The sequence below is a fragment of the Gossypium raimondii genome, chromosome 11 (genome assembly GCF_025698545.1).
Source record: "Gossypium raimondii isolate GPD5lz chromosome 11, ASM2569854v1, whole genome shotgun sequence".
Taxonomy (NCBI): Eukaryota; Viridiplantae; Streptophyta; class Magnoliopsida; order Malvales; family Malvaceae; genus Gossypium; species Gossypium raimondii.
The window spans coordinates 55206013-55227140 of NC_068575.1; the positions used below are offsets into that span (position 1 = coordinate 55206013).

The window sequence follows — 21128 nt, forward strand, 5'->3', positions numbered from 1 at the left end:
AGTATTGGGTTTAATAGTAAGACACGATTCACACCTACAAATAATATTTAAGTTCAAACGCCAACATCGTTAAAAAATAATTACAAATTTTAAAAAATATATTTTTATAATGATGACGGCAATGTTAAAAAAATAAAAATAATCTAAAAAATATCGATAAAATAAATTTTATATACATCAGAGAGAAACAACAATTATTTTTTATATTTAAGATGGCACCAAAGTCATTGTCAGATATATTCATTCCCACCGGCCGATGCACCTTTCAATCTCGTTTTCAAGTTTCTAACCGAAACTTATTTAAGCACATGGTTTTTTCAAGTAGAGAAACAAGATTTTTTTTGATAGCTCAATCGTCCTGTGATTCAAAATTAGTTTTATATTTCTTTTGGATTTGAATTTAAATAGAAATAGTGTTATTGAATATCGTGTGATAGCTTAATGGTTAGGGTGTTTATTACTTCAAGTGTAGGTTAGATTCGAGTTACGCTAATTGCATTGTTAATAGGACTTTGTTCTTCTCTTATAATTCAAAAAAAAATCCGTTATTTATTGAATAATAATCTAGGTTACTGTAAAAGATCATATTCCAAATATAATTCTATAAGATGGATGGTCCGATAATTAGAAATGTCCATCCAATAAAAGACTTTTTTTTTTGAAAAAAAATCGATCGATGCATTGATTGGAACGGCTACAAATCCATCTGTAACGAGCAGTCTCAAAACTATTTACCATGAAGGCGGGTCTCAGCTAACTTAATAAAATAAAATTAAAGCTCCACCAAAGCTATTCCTAAAGAGAACCAAAGGATTAAACCCTAAAAAACCTAATCTAAACAAAACAAGCAAGACAAAAAGAAAGATCCGGTGGGTAACCAAATCGTCAATCTTCTTCCTTTTCCACCTTCGTCACTTCATGAGTGCCTGTAGCAAGAGTGGATCTACCTCAATTCTGATAAGTATGTTTCTTGTAATTTGGATCTAATCCTTCCCTCCTTGTTTTCTGAGTTTAACGCACCTAACCTCACAATTTCATCATTTTCATCAAATACCTCTTTTTTAATACTCAAAACATTTGATATAGTAAAATAAAATTTTCATATTTCAACATCAACAAACAATTATTTGTGGTTTTAGCTCACATTTATTATTTTTGTATTTATTATTATCCTATACAAATTTAATCATCCTTTAAAAATATAATTTTACAGATTGGTGATTATTAATATATAATAAAAACATAAAAACCAATTTACCTGGCAATGATTAGACCTTTGAACAATAAAGTAGACGTAAATGACACTTGTGTTCTACTAAAAATAAAATAACCCAAGACATTTTTATTAAAAGATTGATTGGGTAGGACCAGTGACTACCACTTGTTAGTCAAATGTGCAATAACAAGTAGGTTTTCAGTCAAAAAAGTAATGCAATAAACAAAGAAGAAAGCAACAATGGCTACTCGCGTGGATGGGCATAGTAAAATCACACAACAAGACCGACTCACCTTAAAACTTATAATCTTTGCTAAAATAATAGCACTTTTTTTTCCCTTATTCCTCACGTGTTAAACGTTTGCCTTTCTCTTTGCTTGGTTTGCTAATGCTCGAAAACATAACTGCCTGCCGCACTTGGAGGCTTTTGTCCTATAGCAGTGTAACCGACCAAAATGGCTGCTGAACATTAGCCATTCATAAAAATAACATATGCCAAAAGGCTTAAACCATACGTCTACTACGATCGTGGATCTGAACTCTCTCCACGTATTTGTTTTTCCTGCATGTCAACATTGGGAAAAGCTGTCAAACCAGACAAGTCCAAATTTGTTGGTGCACGAATGCTACATGCACATGCACATGCATACAGCTATACTAATTGAATTCTTAGCAGTTACAGTGATAGGATTTATTTTCCATGCAAAAACTACTGCATATTTAAAAGGAATGAGGGTAAATAAGATTAATGTTAATTTTATATATTACTATTAATATTTTAACAATACAACAACCATATTTTATCTATATTTTACTCATTTAGATCATGTCAAGTTTTAAGTAATTTTAAAATAGGCATAATGACTTGTTTGGCCCTCCAAACTCTACAAAAAAAAATCATTTTAGCCTTCCATTTAATTTTTCGTCTCTTTTAGCCATTGAATTTGCATTGTTTGTCAAATCACTAAAAAATGGATAAAAAAGTTAACACCTATTAACTTTGCTGATGTAGCATACACGTGAATTGCAACGTGAATGTCACGTCAACAATTATTTAAGTTTTCAAAGTTAACATACATATGTAATGGCAATTAACTTTAATGGTTAAAGGGCTTAATTAATTGTTCAAAGGCTCAAGTGAGTGTGAAAAAAAAAGCAGGGCTTTTAAGGCCCTTTAGCCTTAATATTTTTATACAAGTCAATGTTATTGTACAAATTGTTTCATCCACATTGTTTGTGTATGTGTGTATATATATACTATTATTTAAGTGTGTGACTAAGTTGGCTTATTAATTATGTTGTCGTTAACGAGTTAGTATCATAAGTCAATTTGATATTAACTCAAGAAAATGGCAATATCATGATAAACCCTTGAAGTGTGTTTGATATTCTTAATTTGATGTATTTACCTATTTTAATTTCTTTTAACTCACGATCTAAACTAATTTTTATCTTAATTGCATACAAATTGCATATGTGCTATTATTAATTTCAAACTTTATGCTTCATTATTTATTATATATTATTTTAAACGCATAATTAAATTCTAGATAAATCATTTTCACACATATGCCGATAATTTGCATGATGCGACAGTCAAAGAGAAGCAAAGTTGACAATATATTTTATTAATTACTTTAATAATTTAAATGATTTGGTTAGCAGGTTGATTTACAATTTAGTAAATAAATATTTTATTTCTAAAATTATTATTATTAATCCCTCTTAAAAGTAATATAATAAACTAAGTATTTAAAATGATTAATGCAAGTATTAACTTATAAATCGATTATCAATTATGTCATTGGCTTAATAATAAATTTGTGTGGGTTTCAAGTTGATTGGACTGAGACGCAAGATTCGATCACTGTGTTTGTAAACCCTTTCTCCCTTCCCATTGTAATTTCACTTGTATAAAGAAAAGCTTAGGAATTGATTTAAAAATTAACCTTGAAATATTATAGTTAAAATAAATTTTAAATATAAGTAATATTAATGTTATTAAAATGTAAAAAATATTAAATATTTTTTCAACTTAAAATTTCATGGCCCAAAAGAAATTAAGATTTCTTAAAACCTTGGGCGGATGCTGAGAGTAATTTTAGCATAATCAAAAGCTAGTGTTGATTAGAGAAATTAAAATGGAAGGGTTGCCCAAAGTACAAGATAACTTAAAGAAGGATACAAAACCTAAAAATGAACTTGGGGAAAAACTTGCATCCGTTTTTTATTGGGACGGAGCTTTAGGCCCAGATGTATAGAACTCTAAACCCTAGTTTTACCTAAACCCAAACCCTAATAAATTAAAGCCTAGCTCCAACCCTAACGAACTCTAAAGATTAATTAATTGTACATAGAAATTATTAAATCTCATTTGTCTTTATTGATATCTTTTGCTTTAGCTTTTCCTTATAAATATAAGGGTTAGTGCCTAGTGGACTAAATTGCAAATAAAGGTTAGAGAAACTGACCATCTACGTTACTCCTCCTCCCTGGAGTGTAGGGTTTTATGTCTTGAATTGAATCAACAAATTCCAAGCTTCTCCTGTGCTGGGGGACTTTCCAATACAACCAAACTTGACTCCAATGTTAAGAAATATTTTAAGGTTAGGGTTTGGATTCTTAAGCGGTGCAGTGAAGGCAAACTAATTAAGGGTGTATTTGAAAATTTGAAAAATATATAATTTATTTTAATCTTTTAATAAAATAAAATCGATTTAATATTTTTTACCTGCCTATCTACTTATTATTGGAAACTTTATATTAAGTAAAAATAAAATAATTATCAAACACAATTAAAATATTAAATCATTTTCAATCATTTATAAACACACCCTCAACTAGAAATTAGATGCTTTTCTGGGCTTTGAGAAATGGTTTTTTATGGATTCAAGAAATAAAAATGAAAAAACCCTTTAAGCTTTAAGGCTGTTGTTTGAAAATTTGAAGTTAGTCACAAGGCCCAATGTTGTTGCTTCTTTTGGGCTGACCTGACAACCTTAATCTGCTTTTTGTTTGATTCGAACAAGCCTATGAAAGTTGTTCATAATAATAACACTTGGGTTGGAATTAGAGGGTATTTGGATTGAGTGGTGACATGAAATGGTTGATGTGTTATGGGAATCCAAGAATGAAAATGGAGGTGGGCAAGTGGATGGAATGATGTTGAAGATGGTTCATTTGGTGTGTTAGCATCGACATGTGTGACTCCATTCCTTGTCTATTCCATAAATGCCTTTATATTGGTGAACGCTACCCTTATCCTCCTATATCAAAGTATTTGGAAATATTATATATATATATATATAAGCACTGCCTAAAACTTAATAAGGATATTTTTAACTATCTTTTAATTTTTTTATAATTTTTTAAATAAATATTACCTAATAACATTTAAATTCAAAAATGTATTTTTAAAGTTTCAACTCAATCATTTTAACCATAGTCTATTCTGATATATATATATATATATATATTTATCCACATTTTATAATCTAAGATTATTATATACCCTTTGTTTACAATTAATAAAAAACATTTTAAAAGTCGTATTATTTTAATAAAAAATAACATTTTAATTAGTACTCCATTGAATTCAATCACATCAAATAAACATATAGTCGTATCATAAGTTTCATGTGTTGTGGTATAATATTGACATTTAATATATTTATGTTTGTTTCATAATATATATCCAAAAACAGTGACCACATAATAAAGCAAATTTAAAATTAATGCAATTTAAGTTTTTTTTTTTTTTGGTAAGAAAAAAAATCCAAGGATGAAATCATAGATGCTAAACAGTAACTTGGTGGCATTTGGTGCAACTGCTCTCCTAATCCTCTTCCTCGTGCCAATGACGCCATACAGTCTGCAATCGCATTTCCTTCTCTGTAGACATGCTGCGCTGAAACCTTCCAATGCTGGCTAAGCATTTGCTGTAGTTCGCGCACCACTACTGCATTATGGTGCAGTTCTCCGTCATCGCCTTTTGGTAAGGTTGTCAACTTCCAAAATAACCTTCGTTAATCCGAGATTCCATGCAAGACGCAAACCAGCTTCAAGCACCGAGCAGTACCCAACAGCTATTTTAAATTAAATATTATCAGCAATAAAATATTTATAATGACAATTTAAAAATAAATAGAAAGTAATAAGTTTATTTTTTGAATTTATATATTATAAGTTAATTATTTTAAATTTATAACAATACATTTTATTTCATCTTTTTTATAGTTATTATTTTATAATAAATTTAGATAATTTATTTAATTTTAACCTAATTTTATTTTAAAATTAATAAATTGAATTTTATTGAGTTTAGTAGTGAAACCTAAAATATAAAAATAATTTAAAATCTAAAATGATCTGGTTCAACATAATATTAAATTAAACTCAAAAGAATAATTAAATACGAAATGATTGTAACAAAAAATGATTCAACCAAAAATTCAACTTTCAAAACTTAAATAATCCGAATCTAAAATTATTTGAACTTAAAATAACTCAATTTAAATTGACTCGACTAGATATCAATTCGACATCAACTAATAGATCTAATACATTAAGAAAATCTAATATCAAAATCACATTTAATTTTTATCTCAAATATTTTCATAGAATGGCGCTGAAATATAGTAAAACAATAAACCATTTTGAGACTCCTAAATTACCAATAACCAAAACCAACAATTTAGTGGGCTTGAATTTTAAAGGACTTAGAACCGTTTTGGAGAGATATTTATCTTTAGTGTTGTGCGTTTAATCTTTTTTACCTTCTCATCTTCATAATTATTTTTATACTAATCACGTCTATTCCATTATAAAAATGTGACTTTAACACGGTTAACCCGTTTCTATTTAACCCAAACGCACCCATTAGTCTTGCACGAATCTCACCTAACAAAAAGCACTATGTATGAGCTGCCTCCACGTGACACACCAAATGCCTTTCTCCTTCCGCATAATAAAACTTCACCAAACCCACGCGCTGTTAATGCAACATTCCCACACGCTCTCTAATAGTTGAGGTCTCACTTCCTCCAGCCGTCACCACCACACCTCTCTCACAAACTAACCAACACAAGCACTAGGATACAAGGGCAACTGTGGAATGCGGAGCCTCTTTTTACTGTAAATCGCTTCACAGATCTGATTCTCTTGACCGCCGGATAATCCTTCTCGACTTTCCGATATACTTCGTCGGGTTTTTGTGGCGAGAGACGGACTTTCAAAGTTTTCTTCCCCCGTTTTTGTTTTTCCATGGCTTCAGAGGATGTGAAGACTAGCGAATCGGCGGTGTCCACGATCGTGAATCTGGCCGAGGAAGCAAAGCTCGCGAGAGAGGGTGTTAAGGCCCCTAGCTATGCTATTCTTAGCATCTGCAAGTCTCTCGCGGCTGGCGGCGTCGCCGGTGGAGTGTGAGCTCTCTCTATTTCTTTGACTCTTTGGACTTTTGGTTTGTGTCGGTGGAAAATGTCTCCCAAAACACTGATTTCACAACTTTTGGAGGAAAGTGAAAATGGAGAATGGAAATGGATCGCTTGTTTAATTTGTCTTTTTACATGCAGGTCACGAACTGCTGTTGCTCCTTTGGAACGTTTAAAAATCTTACTTCAGGTTTTTAAAAAAAAAAAATTATTTTCATTTTATTTAGATCAATGAAACTAAAATTTGGAATTTCTTAATTGATTAACTTCTTTTTTTTTTTTTTGAAAAAAAAATGCAGGTTCAAAATCCACATAGTATTAAATACAATGGAACAATTCAAGGCTTGAAGTACATTTGGAGAACAGAAGGTTTTCGCGGATTATTCAAAGGCAATGGTACTAATTGTGCACGCATTGTTCCAAACTCGGCGGTCAAGTTCTTCAGCTACGAGCAAGCTTCAAAGTAGGGCTCCTGAAAACTGTTCAATTTAACTTTATTTATTGTTGTTGTTGGTCGACTAATTTGATTTTATTTGGAATCAGTCTGTTAATAGGTTATTGTTTTTAAGAACAATGTTACTTATTCCCAGCAATGTTGATGATCAGTGCATGCATGACTTTGGGAAAAAAGCATATCTACTAATACTATGCTTTAGGTTCCTTGAGGGTGCAAAGTGTTCTTTCCTTTGCACTGCTCCTACCACACATTTTCAAGTTGTGAACTGAAGAAAACGTGTCTATTTCTCTTGACTGATTGTTCCTTGTTATTGTTTGTGACAGGGGAATCCTATATCTGTATCAACGGCAAACTGGCAATGGTATGATCAATATTGCCATCGTCTTTTTGCTGAGCAACCATCTCATGTTTGCTTTACACTGATAACATATGGAATTCAGTTATCTTTTAGGTTCATCGATTGATGCCTGCATACATGGGAATGCTCTAGCTCAGATATTATCATGCCTGTTATGAAATTTATGTTAAGATGTCCTTAAAATAGCTCATATTATTCTTTTCTGTTATTGCTATTAATTCTGCAGAAGATGCTCAACTCACTCCTCTTTTACGCCTTGGAGCTGGAGCATGTGCTGGAATAATTGCCATGTCTGCAACTTACCCTATGGACATGGTACGAGGCAGGATCACCGTACAGGTATTGTCTCTTAAATATCGTTTACTTGGCAGATGTATGATCATTTACTTCCTGGTTTAATTCATCTCTCTGTTATCAAGATGGAGCTTTGGAAGATTCTATTTTTTAATAATAATCTTTGACATAGCTTTACTATTTATTTCATTTTAATAATAATCTCTGTTATATGATTCTTCACAGCAAATGTTGATTTCATTTTAAACTGCAACATTTTCCTTATTTGATGTCACAAATTGTTCTTCATAGGTTGGCTACATGAGCATTTAATCATTTAGTTGTGTATATTGCAGACAGAGAGTTCTCCTTATCAGTATAGAGGAATGTTCCATGCTCTATCCACTGTGTTGCGGGAAGAAGGTCCACGAGCATTGTATAAGGGTTGGCTTCCTTCAGTCATTGGAGTTGTGAGTCATTTAGTTTCTTTTCTTTGGAGTTTCATTGTGAAATAGTTTTGAATGTTGTGGATGTGATGAGTGCATGCCTTGGCCAAAGATAAGGGCTTAGAAGAGAGAAATGGAGAGGGATGATTTCTTTCTAAGGGTCAATAATTTTAAGATCCACAACTCATAAAAAAATCAGCTTCTCCCCTATATTTGCTGGGAAATTTATTATGGACCTTTCTGCGGTTGTTTTTTCCATTTATAATTTACTTACTTGATCTTTACTCTGTGCTAATGTGTTCCTATGAATTTTGCACTTGCATCCCATTTTTGATGTTCAAAAGTGGTTGCTAGCTTATTTTTGGTGAATTTATTATCTAACCTGACAAAGAGAATACTATGCTTTGTATTCTGTAGTTGATTTGAACTCATTTTACATTTGCAGATACCATACGTGGGTCTGAACTTTTCTGTGTATGAATCTCTAAAAGATTGGTTAATCAAAAGTAGACCATTTGGATTGGTTGAAGACTCTGAGTTGAGTGTGACGACCAGGCTTGCTTGTGGTGCTGCTGCTGGAACTGTAGGCCAAACTGTTGCTTACCCTCTTGATGTGATTCGCAGAAGAATGCAAATGGTAGGATGGAAAGATGCGGCGTCAGTTGTATCTGGTGATGGGAGGAACAAGGCCTCTCTTGAATATACTGGCATGATTGATGCTTTCAGGAAAACTGTTAGGCATGAAGGCTTTGGAGCATTGTACAAGGGTCTGGTCCCTAATTCCGTGAAGGTCAGTGTCTTTTGATTCATTGACGTTGAATTGTTGATAAATGCAGGAATGTAATTTTTCCATTTAGTTGGTACTCTCTAAAATGAAATTTTAGTTTAGGTTTAGACTCTGGTCAAAGAGATGGCTTTTAGACAAGGTTGCATGGGGAATATTTTCATCTCTAATCTTTTGTTTTCTTGAGCTATCAGAAAAATAAGGATCCTTAGTTTAGATTTGGGCACGAATGTAGGCAAGATTGACTTCTACTTTAAAGTAAGAGTATTAAATCTGTGTTAGCTGAATGCATGGAATTGTTATTTTGCTTATTCCCTTAAAAGTTTGCCCCATTGAACTTTTTGCATAACTGATACGAATACCTCTGTCTTCCTGTGAGTGGCTTTTGAATCTTATAATCAGTTACATCTCTATCCTTTCTCGGTTGTACAACTGCACTACTTGACTACAAGTTGTTTTATGTATTGCAATGAACCTACCTTATAACTTGTTTATATATATTCTTTTGTAGAATTGAATATACAATGATATCTTGTCTTAAAATGGTCGTTTAATATTTTGTTTTTTCTTTTTTTTCCAGGTTGTACCATCAATAGCTATTGCATTTGTGTCATACGAGGTGGTGAAGGACATTTTAGGAGTTGAGATTAGAATATCAGACTGAAACGGTGCCAATTCAACTTAATGTTTATGAGGTGTGTGGTATTTTTGTAGGCAAGGGGATAGAGAGAAAGGTAAAGTAGGGATGATCTTCTTAACCTTTTTGTCTGGGAAACGGGCTTAGAAACTCACACAAGCCTGTCCATAGTTCCTTCCCATGTTATCCTAGGGAACGCTGTAGCTTTAAACTCATTCATGTTCTGTGTCAATAAAGATGAAGGAACGGTCCAAATAACATGATTTATGTACTTCTGCATAAAAGTTGAGAAGCAATTTCTAAGCCTTTTCTGCGATATTGATTGCGTTATTTCTGTGGTGTTGTAGAACATTTTGATCTCAATAAGTTGTTTGATTGAGCTTCAGCATGAAATGAAACTCAGCTTTAGTAGTTAAAGAAAGGGTCACGTTAGTTGATAGATTTCCTACTACGTTATGGATCAGCATGCATCTGGTTGTTCATCTGCCGCTCCAATTCAACTTGTTTGCATTTGATGTTTGGGATGATGTATGTGCTGCTTCTAGTCTAGGTCATATCTATAATCTTTCCCCATTTTTAGTAATGGTGTCATTGTCTCTTATTTCATTCCCTTAAAATTTGTCTTGCACTGGTGGTTATAGTGCTATGATAACAAAAGGTGTTAAAATGGAATCTCAGACCCCAATATTTTCTTTTTATTGATGATTAGATTTTGACAATTAGATATGATAATGTAATGGGTTTGGTTTTGAGTGTTTTTAGGTTTAACTTGGTTGATAATATTTGGACGATGTCAAATTGATAATATATTTGCTACTTCAGAACATATATATTTATATTTAGTACACTATTCATTGGAGTGATTTTATACAAGTCGAGTTGAAAAAGTCGCCTACTTTCTAGAATGCAGTAAAAAAAAAATCTAGTTTTTTTTGTGCTTTCTAACTCTGTAGTATTGAAAAAAATTCAGTCGCATGTCAAATATTAACAAAAAAAAAAACAGGGTTTGTTTTTGTAGGCTGTTAAAAGGTCACGTCAACATGTTAAATAATTATCTATAATTTTATGCTTAATTTTATTATACATCCTAAGAGACTAAATATCATTTAATAAAACATTGTATTAATAGTATATTGAATCATTTCTGAAAAAGAATATACTAAATAACTTCTTTTTAAATATTAATTCTGAAAACTTAAACAATATCGTGTTCTGTATTAGGAAAACTTTCTGAATAACGAACATTCTACAAACACTATACTAAATGATTACTTTTGTCGTGCTATGTACTTAGAAAACAGAGACGTCTACTGAGAACAGAATGTTTAATGGGATAAAGAAAATCATTGATTTTTCTCTTTTAGAGGAAATATTTGAGTACGAGCATTCATGTGACCTGCCAAACCCGTACCTCCTTTTTGTTCACCAAACCTAAAAGCCACAAGAATCAAATTGGAGTTAATGGCAAAATTAGTAATAAATATGTAATTATATAGATAATATAATATATATTTTTTGAAAATGAATATGTAACTATACAGTTTCACAAATAATTTTAAAATATTCTTATGTGTATTTATTTTTTAATATTTTACCGTACTTTTTGTAAGACATGTGTCAATCCTTGACCTTATTTGTGAAGTCTAAAAACTCTATTGACAATGCACCAAATAAAGTTGTTTTCTGTTTTCATGTTTTTACAAATTTACTTTCTTAAAACAAATCATGGGTATAAAATTTAGATATTAACAATTCCAACATGGATGCAATTTTTAAAAAAGTTATGTTGATCAAATAAAATATTCTTGTTTGTGATTTCTATTCCAATGAGAAAATTGCTAATTTAAGTTTACTAAATTTGATTTTTATAAAAATCAAGAGATATGTTTATTTCTTATTTTTAGTTCTTTTAATATAGCTGAAGCTTTGACAAAACAGCGCACAAAGTTTTAAAATTCTCCTATCGGTCTATTATTTTGGGAGGAGATTTACTATACTAGATGAGGGTGAAATTCTCAATATGATTATCCAACATGTAAAGAGGTATGAGAAAGAGGCAACAAATGCACTTGCCAATGAAATAAAAATGAGGAGAATATTCTTATGCAATTCATCAGATCTTTATGAATGATGTTATGAACTTAAAATAGTTTCATCTGATGGTTAGAAATTTGTGTAAAATTAATGAGGTTTACATCATGTTTTGCATATATTAATAGAGTTTTGGTTGCAAGCTAGCTACTATTAAAATTATGGACCAGAAATATCTTCATTTGGGAAGCTTTCAACATATAATTCTATTAAGTTATTATTCTTGTTTGCGAGTGCTCTCTTTGTTCGTTATGAGACTTGTTCTATCAAGTTATCAAGAATATGCAAATAAACTACTCCAACAAGTCACCTATATACTTTTCAGTTTCATCATTTCACATTGTATTAGCTTATCAAAAAGCGTCACGTAGAGGACTCAACTCAGCTCTCCTACCCCTTAGCAAGAGGACTCTCTGCCACTCAAGATACCAACTTATTCCTTCAATCTACGCTTTCCTTAGTATCCCTTTTTCCTTCCTACTTGACCAATCTTTTCCTTCATCACCATTATCTCCACGTTCTGCCTCTCCACCCCTATTAAATGAACTACCCCAGCCTTCACGTCTATTTCTTGATAAAAAAATAATCACAATATTACCACTAACAAGACAATATATTAAAATATTATAATCATATAAATAATATTCAGTAACAATATCTCAAAACCTTATTATACTTCTTATTACTAGTGCTTTTCAGAGAGATAAACAGTTAACCATAAAATATATTCTATTTTTACGAGTGGAGATAGAATCCCTAATCATATGATTAAGGATAATGTGAACAACCACCCTATGATACTTCATGATTATTTAAACTCTTAATACCGTTAACATAAAAGAATGAAGGAGAATACAACACTTCCAACTTGGTCACTCGGAGGAGAATGTCGTATTCCACATTCTTCGATTATTGGCCACAAGGCTGTCCACAGTTTTCACCACCTCACCTAATTGAGGAAGTATCACCATTAATCTTGATAACATGAATGGGGGATTCCAACTATTTTTTCTAATTCAAGATGTTTTTTTTTATGTTGATTTTAAAATGGTTAAATTTTAAAATTATATGTAAATTTTATTTTAATGTGTAATATTATATAAGAAATTTAATTTTGTATGTTTTATATATGAAATTTTAATTTAATTTAATTTAATTTTCACAAATTACTAATATATTTATCGATATAACATCATTTTAAGTTTATATATTATATACACAAATAGTTATATTTATTTAATATAAAATAATATTATGTATTTATTTATTTAAATGTGTCCAATTGAATCAAGATTAATGTTTCACGGATACATTTGAATCACCATACAAAATTCATGTATGTAATTGTACCAATTTGATGTTAATTTATCAAATTACACTAAAATCAAAATTCATATATATTTTCAAGAATTATCCTTTTAAAATCATGAAAACTAATTATTTTCAAATTCCTAGTTAGAGGTGTTCATGGGCCGGGTCGGGTTAGGACCGGGCCTAAGCATGATATTAATATAATTTATGTTTGCCCAAGGCCGGCTCGACTTGAGATGTGTGCTTAAAATTTTGCCTAAACCTGTCCATATTTGTAAAAGACTAACCCAAGCCCATTTTAGGCCCGCCCATATTATTTTTAATTTTTTTAAAATATTTATTTATATTATATTATTATTTAATAATTTTATACATTTTTTATTTATTGAAAATTTTTATATAGTCATTTTAACATTATTTTTAATGTTTATATTAGAGTAGTATTATATATTTTGTATAAGTTTTATTTTTTTAATGTGTTCTAAATTACATAATGTATAAAAACAACATAATATAAAGTATTATAAATTTAAAAATAGATTGGGCCGGGTTCGAGCCTTGAATGTTCAAGCTCGAGCTCGACTCAAATTTTAAGCATATCTAATTTTTTTACCCAAACTCATTTTTTAAGACCTAAAATTCTTACCTAAACTCTTCTAAATTTTCGACGGACCTTCATGCCGGATGGATAGCTCGACCCATAAGAATTCTATTCCTAAACATAAACTAACTAAATATGATTGGCGGGACTTTTTCCAAAAAGAAGATGATTGGCCCATGGTTGTCCATAAAACTTTAGGCCCAATGGTATAGTCAAGTTGTATTGCTACACGTGCCAGCCGCCAGAGGAGGGCCTACAATCTACGTGGTTCGTTAAGAACAACTCGTTCCTGTGTTGCCCGACAGTGCATCGCGAAATTCGCAAATAAACAACCGCCATTGGATTGTAACAGAATTACAGAAGCACCCCTACAACGGTTTTGCAGCATAAAGTATCCAACGCTTTGTGAGGCTATCCACAAACTAGCCGTGTCTCCATCGCCTTTGTTCGGATGTGTGTCAAACGCCTGCATGTTCGCCACGTGTTCCGTCTTCTCTCGTCACTGTGCTTTAACAGCGCCGACAATGGGGGAGCCTTCGATGGCAGGTTTGCTAATAATTAACAAAACCAGTGGCATTTACATTTCTAAGAGATTCCAAACCCTTTATTATTTATTATCTTTTATTTTGACTAAAAGATTTTTGCAGGGAAAAATATCGTGGCTGCTGTTTCATCCTTACATTTGAGACGGCTCTGAGCTCAGCGAAGTCGTTGAAGCAACCCAGTTGTCTTTAATTTTTCCCATAGAAAAAGAGAACCGATCCAATAAATTTCACCTTTTTTTTTCTTTCTAAAAAGAATAATTAAAATAAAAAATCTTGAAAATTCGCGGACCAAACAAAATTGAATCATTTTAATTTTGATTAACTTCAAAATTAAAAAAACTTAAAAAGGAAAAAAAATAAAGAATATCTAGGAGACACCGAAAAGACGTTGTTCTGTTTCCGACTCAGCTTTGGTATGTCTAATAACTGAGAAGATATTATTAATATTATTATTCTTTTACATACCCCAAATTATAATTTTTTATAATATTTCTTGTTTCCATTTCTGGCAAGTTTTTCTTTTATTTTCTTTTCTTGGTTGGATTTGAGAGTAACTGTTAACTGCTCTCTGCTAAAAAGCTGAATTGCCCTTGGTCCTAGATGTGTAAGTTACTTCTTCTGGTTTTTCAATTTCGACTTTGATAGTTTGGGAAGAGATTTTCATGTGATAAAGGTGGTTTTTATTTTAATTTTTTAGACACCCAATTTCCTTTTTTGTTTGTTTGTTTGTTTGTTGAAGTTGAAATTGAATTTATTTGCTTCAGTATTGAGATTTGAAATGATGCATTGAATAGAAGATAACTTGTTTTAATATATGATTCAACATCCAATTGTTTTTTCTTTTTGTGTAGATACAATAAATTTCTAGCTTTTGGCAGCCCTTTATCTTTCATTATATGTGTTGTTTGTAGTTCTTATAATAATGTGTAGAGTAAAAACAAAAACAAAACAGAAATGATTGAATTGGGTTTTATTTGGAATTGGATAGTATGGAACGAGATGGGCAAGAAATGGCGGCCAATGAATTACCAGAGACTGCTGAATTCAAAAGAAAGGACTTAATTTTTCCTTTGAAATCAGAAGGTCACATTTTGATGGAATCGCTAATGAATGGTTTGAGTCGCTTTGCACCTCAATATCCTGGGACTTCTATGAATGAGACCGAGACCGAGACTGGTATAATAGTCGAAGAATTGACTGTGGAAAACTATAAGAGCTCAACTTTAAGTTTAACCAAGAACTGGAACAACTTAAGGCAGGGTCAGAGGGAACGAATGTATCATAATCAAAGGCTGGAACACGAGTTTTTAGATGATGAAAACGCAAACCATGTCTTGTTGAGAGCAAAAGAGCAACTTGCAAGAATGTCTTATGAGAACCATAAGAGCAAGGATATTGACCAGACGACAGGGGGAATGGCTCTGCATTTGAAGGCTACTGATGACCACTTGGGTACCTCGAGCAATTCATTGTCAGTTGCAGCTGCTCGGTTGAAAATGTCATCTAGGCCTAGCTTTTCTCAGTTATTTGTCAAGAAAGGTATGAAAGGAAAGGACATTATCAGAAGAGACCCACATGACCAGCCTTGTTTACTTGGGATTGATAGGTCTACTACTGACCCTTGCCCCAATGCGATTAGTTTGAGGGAATGGCTAAAACTAGGGAGTCGAAAAGAGGATAAAGTTGAAAGCCTGATTATATTCAGGCAGATTGTGGAGCTGGTGGATTCAGCACATTTGCAAGGAGTTGTCTTGCAAGACTTACGACCATCCTGTTTCTGTTTATTACCACCTAATAGGGTAATCTATACTGGTCAGTCTGTCAAGCAAGGACTAGAGTCTGCAGTAAATAATGATTTGAAGAGGAAAAGGGACCTGGAACAAGGTATGAATGCTTCCAATTGCAGACGAGGTACAAAGAAGCTAAAGCACAATGAGAACATGCAACCTCCTGGATACAAAACAGAATTCGCCTCTCCTCATGGATCCAAGACCGAGATGCAAAAAAATATTGGCTTTTATACATCTATTAAGCAACATTCTACCTCATTTCTCAACCAGCCTCCAACTTTCCACTATGCTACACCATCTGTTGTGCAGTCTATTTCTGCAGCTATACAAATGGAGGAGAGGTGGTATGCTTGCCCCGGGGAGCTCAATGGAAGAAGCCTTACATTTTCATCAAATATATATAGCCTTGGGGTTTTCCTTTTTGAGGTGAGGAGCTTTATTAGTCTTTCATATTTGTTAATACTTCCGGTTTCCTTCTTTGCTTTTCTCTGCATAGAATATGATGCATTTTAACCCTGTATTAGCTATTAGGTCAACCATACTAAGAGTATAAGTCTTGTTTTTGCGTCTTTGAACCATAGATTTTATTGATCTGAGATATTAGGGTGAATCATTTAAGACCGTAACATTAAAGTATGTGAAAAAACTCCAATCCCTGAATCCTTGCACATCTTGATTTTTCATCACTTCAGGGGTAGGTATTATGTTGTAATGGCTTATCCATTGTTATATTAATTGATGATTGAAACTGAACCAATAAAAAGGGCACTGAATGTAGTACTGCAATTTGTGCCTATTAGGGAAAAGGGGGAAAGGAAAAATGTGATTCACAAAAATTTGGGACAATATAGATTGTACTCTCTCACTAATGGGCGAGACATTCTTCCTCACATGATCTGGTGCCCTTTTTGTGTATTTGTCTCTTTGCACGTGTCATTGAGAGAGTAACCTTAAAACCGCTAATCACATGAATCTTGACTTTTACAGTATAGAGTAAGTTGGAACAAATTAATGCTTCCTAGTACTGATGCTTCCTTTGAGATAGGGTCCAATACTTGAATCTTTATAATCTAAAAGTTATGTTTATTACAACCCGATGCTGTGTATTTCCCCAGTACCTGAGCATGCTTTCAACCCATAACTTCTCTAGAATGCATCTGAAAAGGTTTTCCATTAAACACATCTGGTTTGCCATTAAGCATCTGGTTCGAATATATCTCAGTTGCTATACTTTTCACTGTAGAGTTGATAGGCTATCGTTTCTACTAATGCGGGCTGTTTCTATCAGTTGCTATATTGTTTTGAATCAATGGAGCAGCATTCTGCAATGATGTCAGACTTGAGCCAGCGGATTCTTCCACCAAATTTCCTTTCAGAAAGTCCCAAGGAAGCTGCCTTTTGTCTTTGGCTTCTTCATCCTGGACCTCTCTCTCGTCCAACAACTAGGTATCCATGAATCTTTTATTACCGGTCATCAGCTGCAATAACTACTAGTTATATAGCAGTTTTGTTTACTATAAGCTGTCATTTTATATTTTGAATTGCAAGAAAAACAATTCAGATAGAAGTTAGTATATGTTGTAAAATTCACTACTCGGGTCTATCCTTTTCTAGCCTGCACATTAGTAATTGTTTTTTTACTTTACTGTCATTTCCTGACTCGCTAAATAAAATGACGTCATTACAATTCCAAGTGCTTCTACTTCATTTTGTTGGTATGTAGATTATGTACTCTACTGCAATGCATTAAGATTTAATGTAGATTCTTTTTGTTTTAGTCCTTTAAGAACATTTAAATTCTGTACAAAAACAGGGAAATCTTGCAGTCTGATTTATTTTGTGGATCCCAAGAAAAGATTAGCGGGAATAATTTATCAGAATCTCCTGGTAATGATGTTGCTGTATCAGAGATATTACTACATTTTCTAACTAAACTAGAAGAACAAAAGCAGAAGCGTGCCTCCAAATTGATGGAAGAGATTAGGTTCTTAGAAGAAGATATTAAGGAAGCTAAGAGAAGGCAAGCATTAAGGACATCCTCAGTTTTCCCTCAAATACAAAATGGATTTCCTGATGCAGGAAAAAAGTGGATGCATTCTGAAAATCCTGGAACTTCAGTTGCTCATTGTGTACCAAATTTGAAGTCAGATGTAAATGATGGATGGTTGTCGAAAAATATCTGGCAACTCGAGCATGCCTACTTCTCCATGAGATCCCAAATCCACTCTTCTGAAACTGCTGCTGCAGCAGTCTCTGACAAAGACTTACTGAAGAAACGAGGCAAGTTGTCTGAGTCACAAAGTGAGAATGGAAAGCTGAGAATGAATCAGAAATCTATTGATCCCCTTGGGAGCTTTTTCAAAGGTTTGTGCAAGTTTGCTTGCTATAGCAAGTTTGAAGCCTGTGGAACAATAAGAAATAGAGACCTTCTAAACTCTGCAAATGTGATATGCACTCTTAGTTTTGACCGTAATGAGGATTATATTGCTACTGCTGGCATATCAAAGAGAATCAAGATTTTCGAGTTCGATGCATTCATGAATGATTCTATTGATATCCACTATCCCGTTGTTGAGATGTCAAACAAGTCAAAGATTAGCTGTGTGTGCTGGAACAACTACGTAAAGAATTATTTGGCTTCAACTGATTATGATGGCGTTGTCCAGGTAAATACTTGAAAGATACCTTGATGTGCATGTTGGTCAAATAAGGCATTCAGGTGTTATCCCAACAACATTATATATAGCAATATATTTGTTAGATGTATATGATCTATCATCGGTTTGGTACTGTTCCAGTAGACTGGTAAATTCTTTTCATGATCAATGTTGTAGTTATTTTTTATGCATTTTATTGACATCTATACCATTTGCCTCAACGTTGGATTATGTTTGGCTCTATTGCATCGAAGAGTAATTGCAACTACTGAACTTCTGTCTAAGCATTCAATTTTCCTTCTGGTTTGTGTTGGAATATGGTATTTTTATTTTTGAATGAAGGTTGTTGCCATGTATTTAATTGATAAAACGGTGTCTTATGTGTACAGACATGGGATGCGGGAACTGGTCAAGGACTCTGTCAATACAATGAACACCAAAAGAGGGCGTGGTCTGTCGACTTTTCTCAAGCTGACCCAACAAAGTTTGCCAGTGGAAGTGATGACTGCTCTGTGAAGCTTTGGAGCATTAACGAGGTATGCTTTCCTGCCTCACTTATCACGTAGCATGTGAAAGTTTTGGTGTTTTCACAAACACCTACATGCTTGCATGCACATGTAAGAGTTTTGGAACAGCAGCTCGTATGTTTTCAGTGAAGCTTATGAAGAAAACTTTGATAGCAGAAAAGTTCGCTTGGAACCTTGTGGAGCCCTGCAAATGTCTGCTGTGTTCAGTTCTCTAGTTTCTCTCCGCATCTGTTGGCATTTGGATCGGCTGACTACAAAGTCTATTGCTACGATCTCCGTCATTCTAGAATCCCCTTGTGCACACTGGCTGCCCATGAAAAAGCTGTTAGCTATGTCAAATTCTTGGATTCCAACACCCTTCTCTCTGCATCCACTGACAACACCCTGAAGTCATGGGATCTCAAGAAAACTTGCTCGGATGGATCGACCACCAATACTTGCTGCTTAACCTTTAGTGGCCATAAAAATGAGAAGGTTAGATATTTTCTCTACATCTCTACAAATTTTGAGCATCTGCAATATTTCTGTGTTAACTATTTGTTTTTTGCTTCATCAGAACTTTGTGGGTTTAACTGTCTTGGATGGATATATAGCATGTGGTTCAGAAACGAATGAGGTAAATATGTTTAATCACAAAAAACAGGTGCTGAAATCCATGGCTCAATTCTGGATTTTCTCTGTTCTTTTTGTTTATGATCATTGACATTACACATGGTTTGCATGCATATATAACTGAGCCAACACAGCTGATATCCAAATCTTCTTCTTTTTTTTTTTTTACTTTTGTAGGTCTATTGTTATTATAGATCTCTGCCAATGCCCATCACTTCGTATAAGTTCGGGTCTGTTGATCCTATTTCTGGGCATCAAACCGGTGATGAAAATGGGCAGTTCGTTTCAAGTGTCTGTTGGAGACAAAAGTCAAACATGCTTGTTGCTGCCAACTCAACTGGAAGTATAGAATTACTGAAACTAGTGTGATGAAAACCTTTCCCCAAAATCAGTTCTGCTCAATAACCTGTAATTAGCTTGGTCGTCCTAAAGATAGATTACATTTACTTTGAGAAACCCATGATTTGGTTCAATTGCAGAGGCTGAAGGGTAAAAATGAGAGCAAAAACTTGTGCACCAACTTTGAGTCTGCCTTCAATTGAGTGTGCCCATGCACGCAGTCATATTACTCTCTGGTTTCCTACTAAAACTGCTATGGCCGTTGGAGTATGGCATCTTTACAAGTGCATGACCATAAGCCTTAACCACTTGGAATTGGAAGTTAAAGATGACAATACTCTTCTCAGTTGTTGGCGGCCTGCAGATTTATCTCGACTGCTCCTTGTGAACAGCGTTGCATTTAACTTTAATGGCAACCTTGATGAGGGGTGGCACCAAAAATTTTCTTGGGTTGCAATAGTTCATGAGCAAAAACATTACTGATAGACTTAGTAGCAGAAGAAGTATGTGCCCCCCCAAGACTTTTGTGTTTAAGAAACATTCAACAATGCTTCTTAGTTCTTAAAGAGTTAGGAGGCATTTTGCTTATTGGTTTGTAGATATTAGTTCCTTTATGATTAATTCCATAAAGTTTCTCGCTATTGCGAACAAATAGAAAACTAGCCTTTCTGATTGAGAAGTAGTTTGTAGATCTCTATGGATGTGAGGGACCTTCCCACCATTACAAAATGGAAATCCCTTGAGATTTTAACTGTTATATATGTTTCTATTTGCTGACTATAGTATTGTTGTAAAGGCCCTTAGACAGCACCTATATACAGTTTGTATGTATTTAATAGCGTCATTAGGATTTGATTATCTTACTTACATGGTTCCTTCTTATTGTATGGAAACAAGAATAACCATATAGATTAATTGAGTACAATTATTATATAATTAAAGGTATCCAAAGGAGAAGGTAAAAAACAAAATTGAACTGCTTATTGAACTGGCTTAAAGAATTTGTATGCTATGTGTTGAGCATTAATGAATTGTTTCTGCTAAAGTTGTAGCAA

The 21128-nt window shown here is 33.2% G+C and overlaps 2 protein-coding genes across 3 annotated transcripts; both read left to right on the forward strand.

Annotated features, from left to right (window-relative positions):
* Positions 1 to 6206: 6206 nt before the first annotated feature.
* On the forward strand, positions 6207 to 9916 carry LOC105802779 (mitochondrial adenine nucleotide transporter ADNT1). The gene is made up of 8 exons (XM_012634629.2): positions 6207 to 6636; positions 6787 to 6835; positions 6945 to 7108; positions 7426 to 7463; positions 7687 to 7799; positions 8090 to 8203; positions 8625 to 8969; positions 9544 to 9916. Exons 1-8 carry the CDS (start codon positions 6479 to 6481, stop codon positions 9625 to 9627), a joined length of 1065 nt encoding a protein of 354 aa, XP_012490083.1. The 5' UTR covers positions 6207 to 6478; the 3' UTR covers positions 9628 to 9916.
* A 4070-nt stretch (positions 9917 to 13986) lies between these two features.
* LOC105802777 (protein SUPPRESSOR OF PHYA-105 1) lies at positions 13987 to 20940 on the forward strand. 2 transcript variants are annotated; one of them, XM_012634624.2, is made up of 9 exons: positions 13987 to 14149; positions 14251 to 14561; positions 15137 to 16364; positions 17227 to 17384; positions 17752 to 18604; positions 18985 to 19131; positions 19276 to 19596; positions 19679 to 19738; positions 19912 to 20940. In XM_012634624.2, exons 3-9 carry the CDS (start codon positions 15138 to 15140, stop codon positions 20101 to 20103), a joined length of 2958 nt encoding a protein of 985 aa, XP_012490078.1. In that variant the 5' UTR covers positions 13987 to 14149; positions 14251 to 14561; position 15137; the 3' UTR covers positions 20104 to 20940. The 2 variants fall into 2 exon arrangements, with proteins under 2 accessions (XP_012490078.1, XP_052479837.1); XM_052623877.1 differs by having other exon boundaries at positions 13988 to 14149; positions 19279 to 19596.
* The last annotated feature ends 188 nt before the right edge of the window (positions 20941 to 21128 follow it).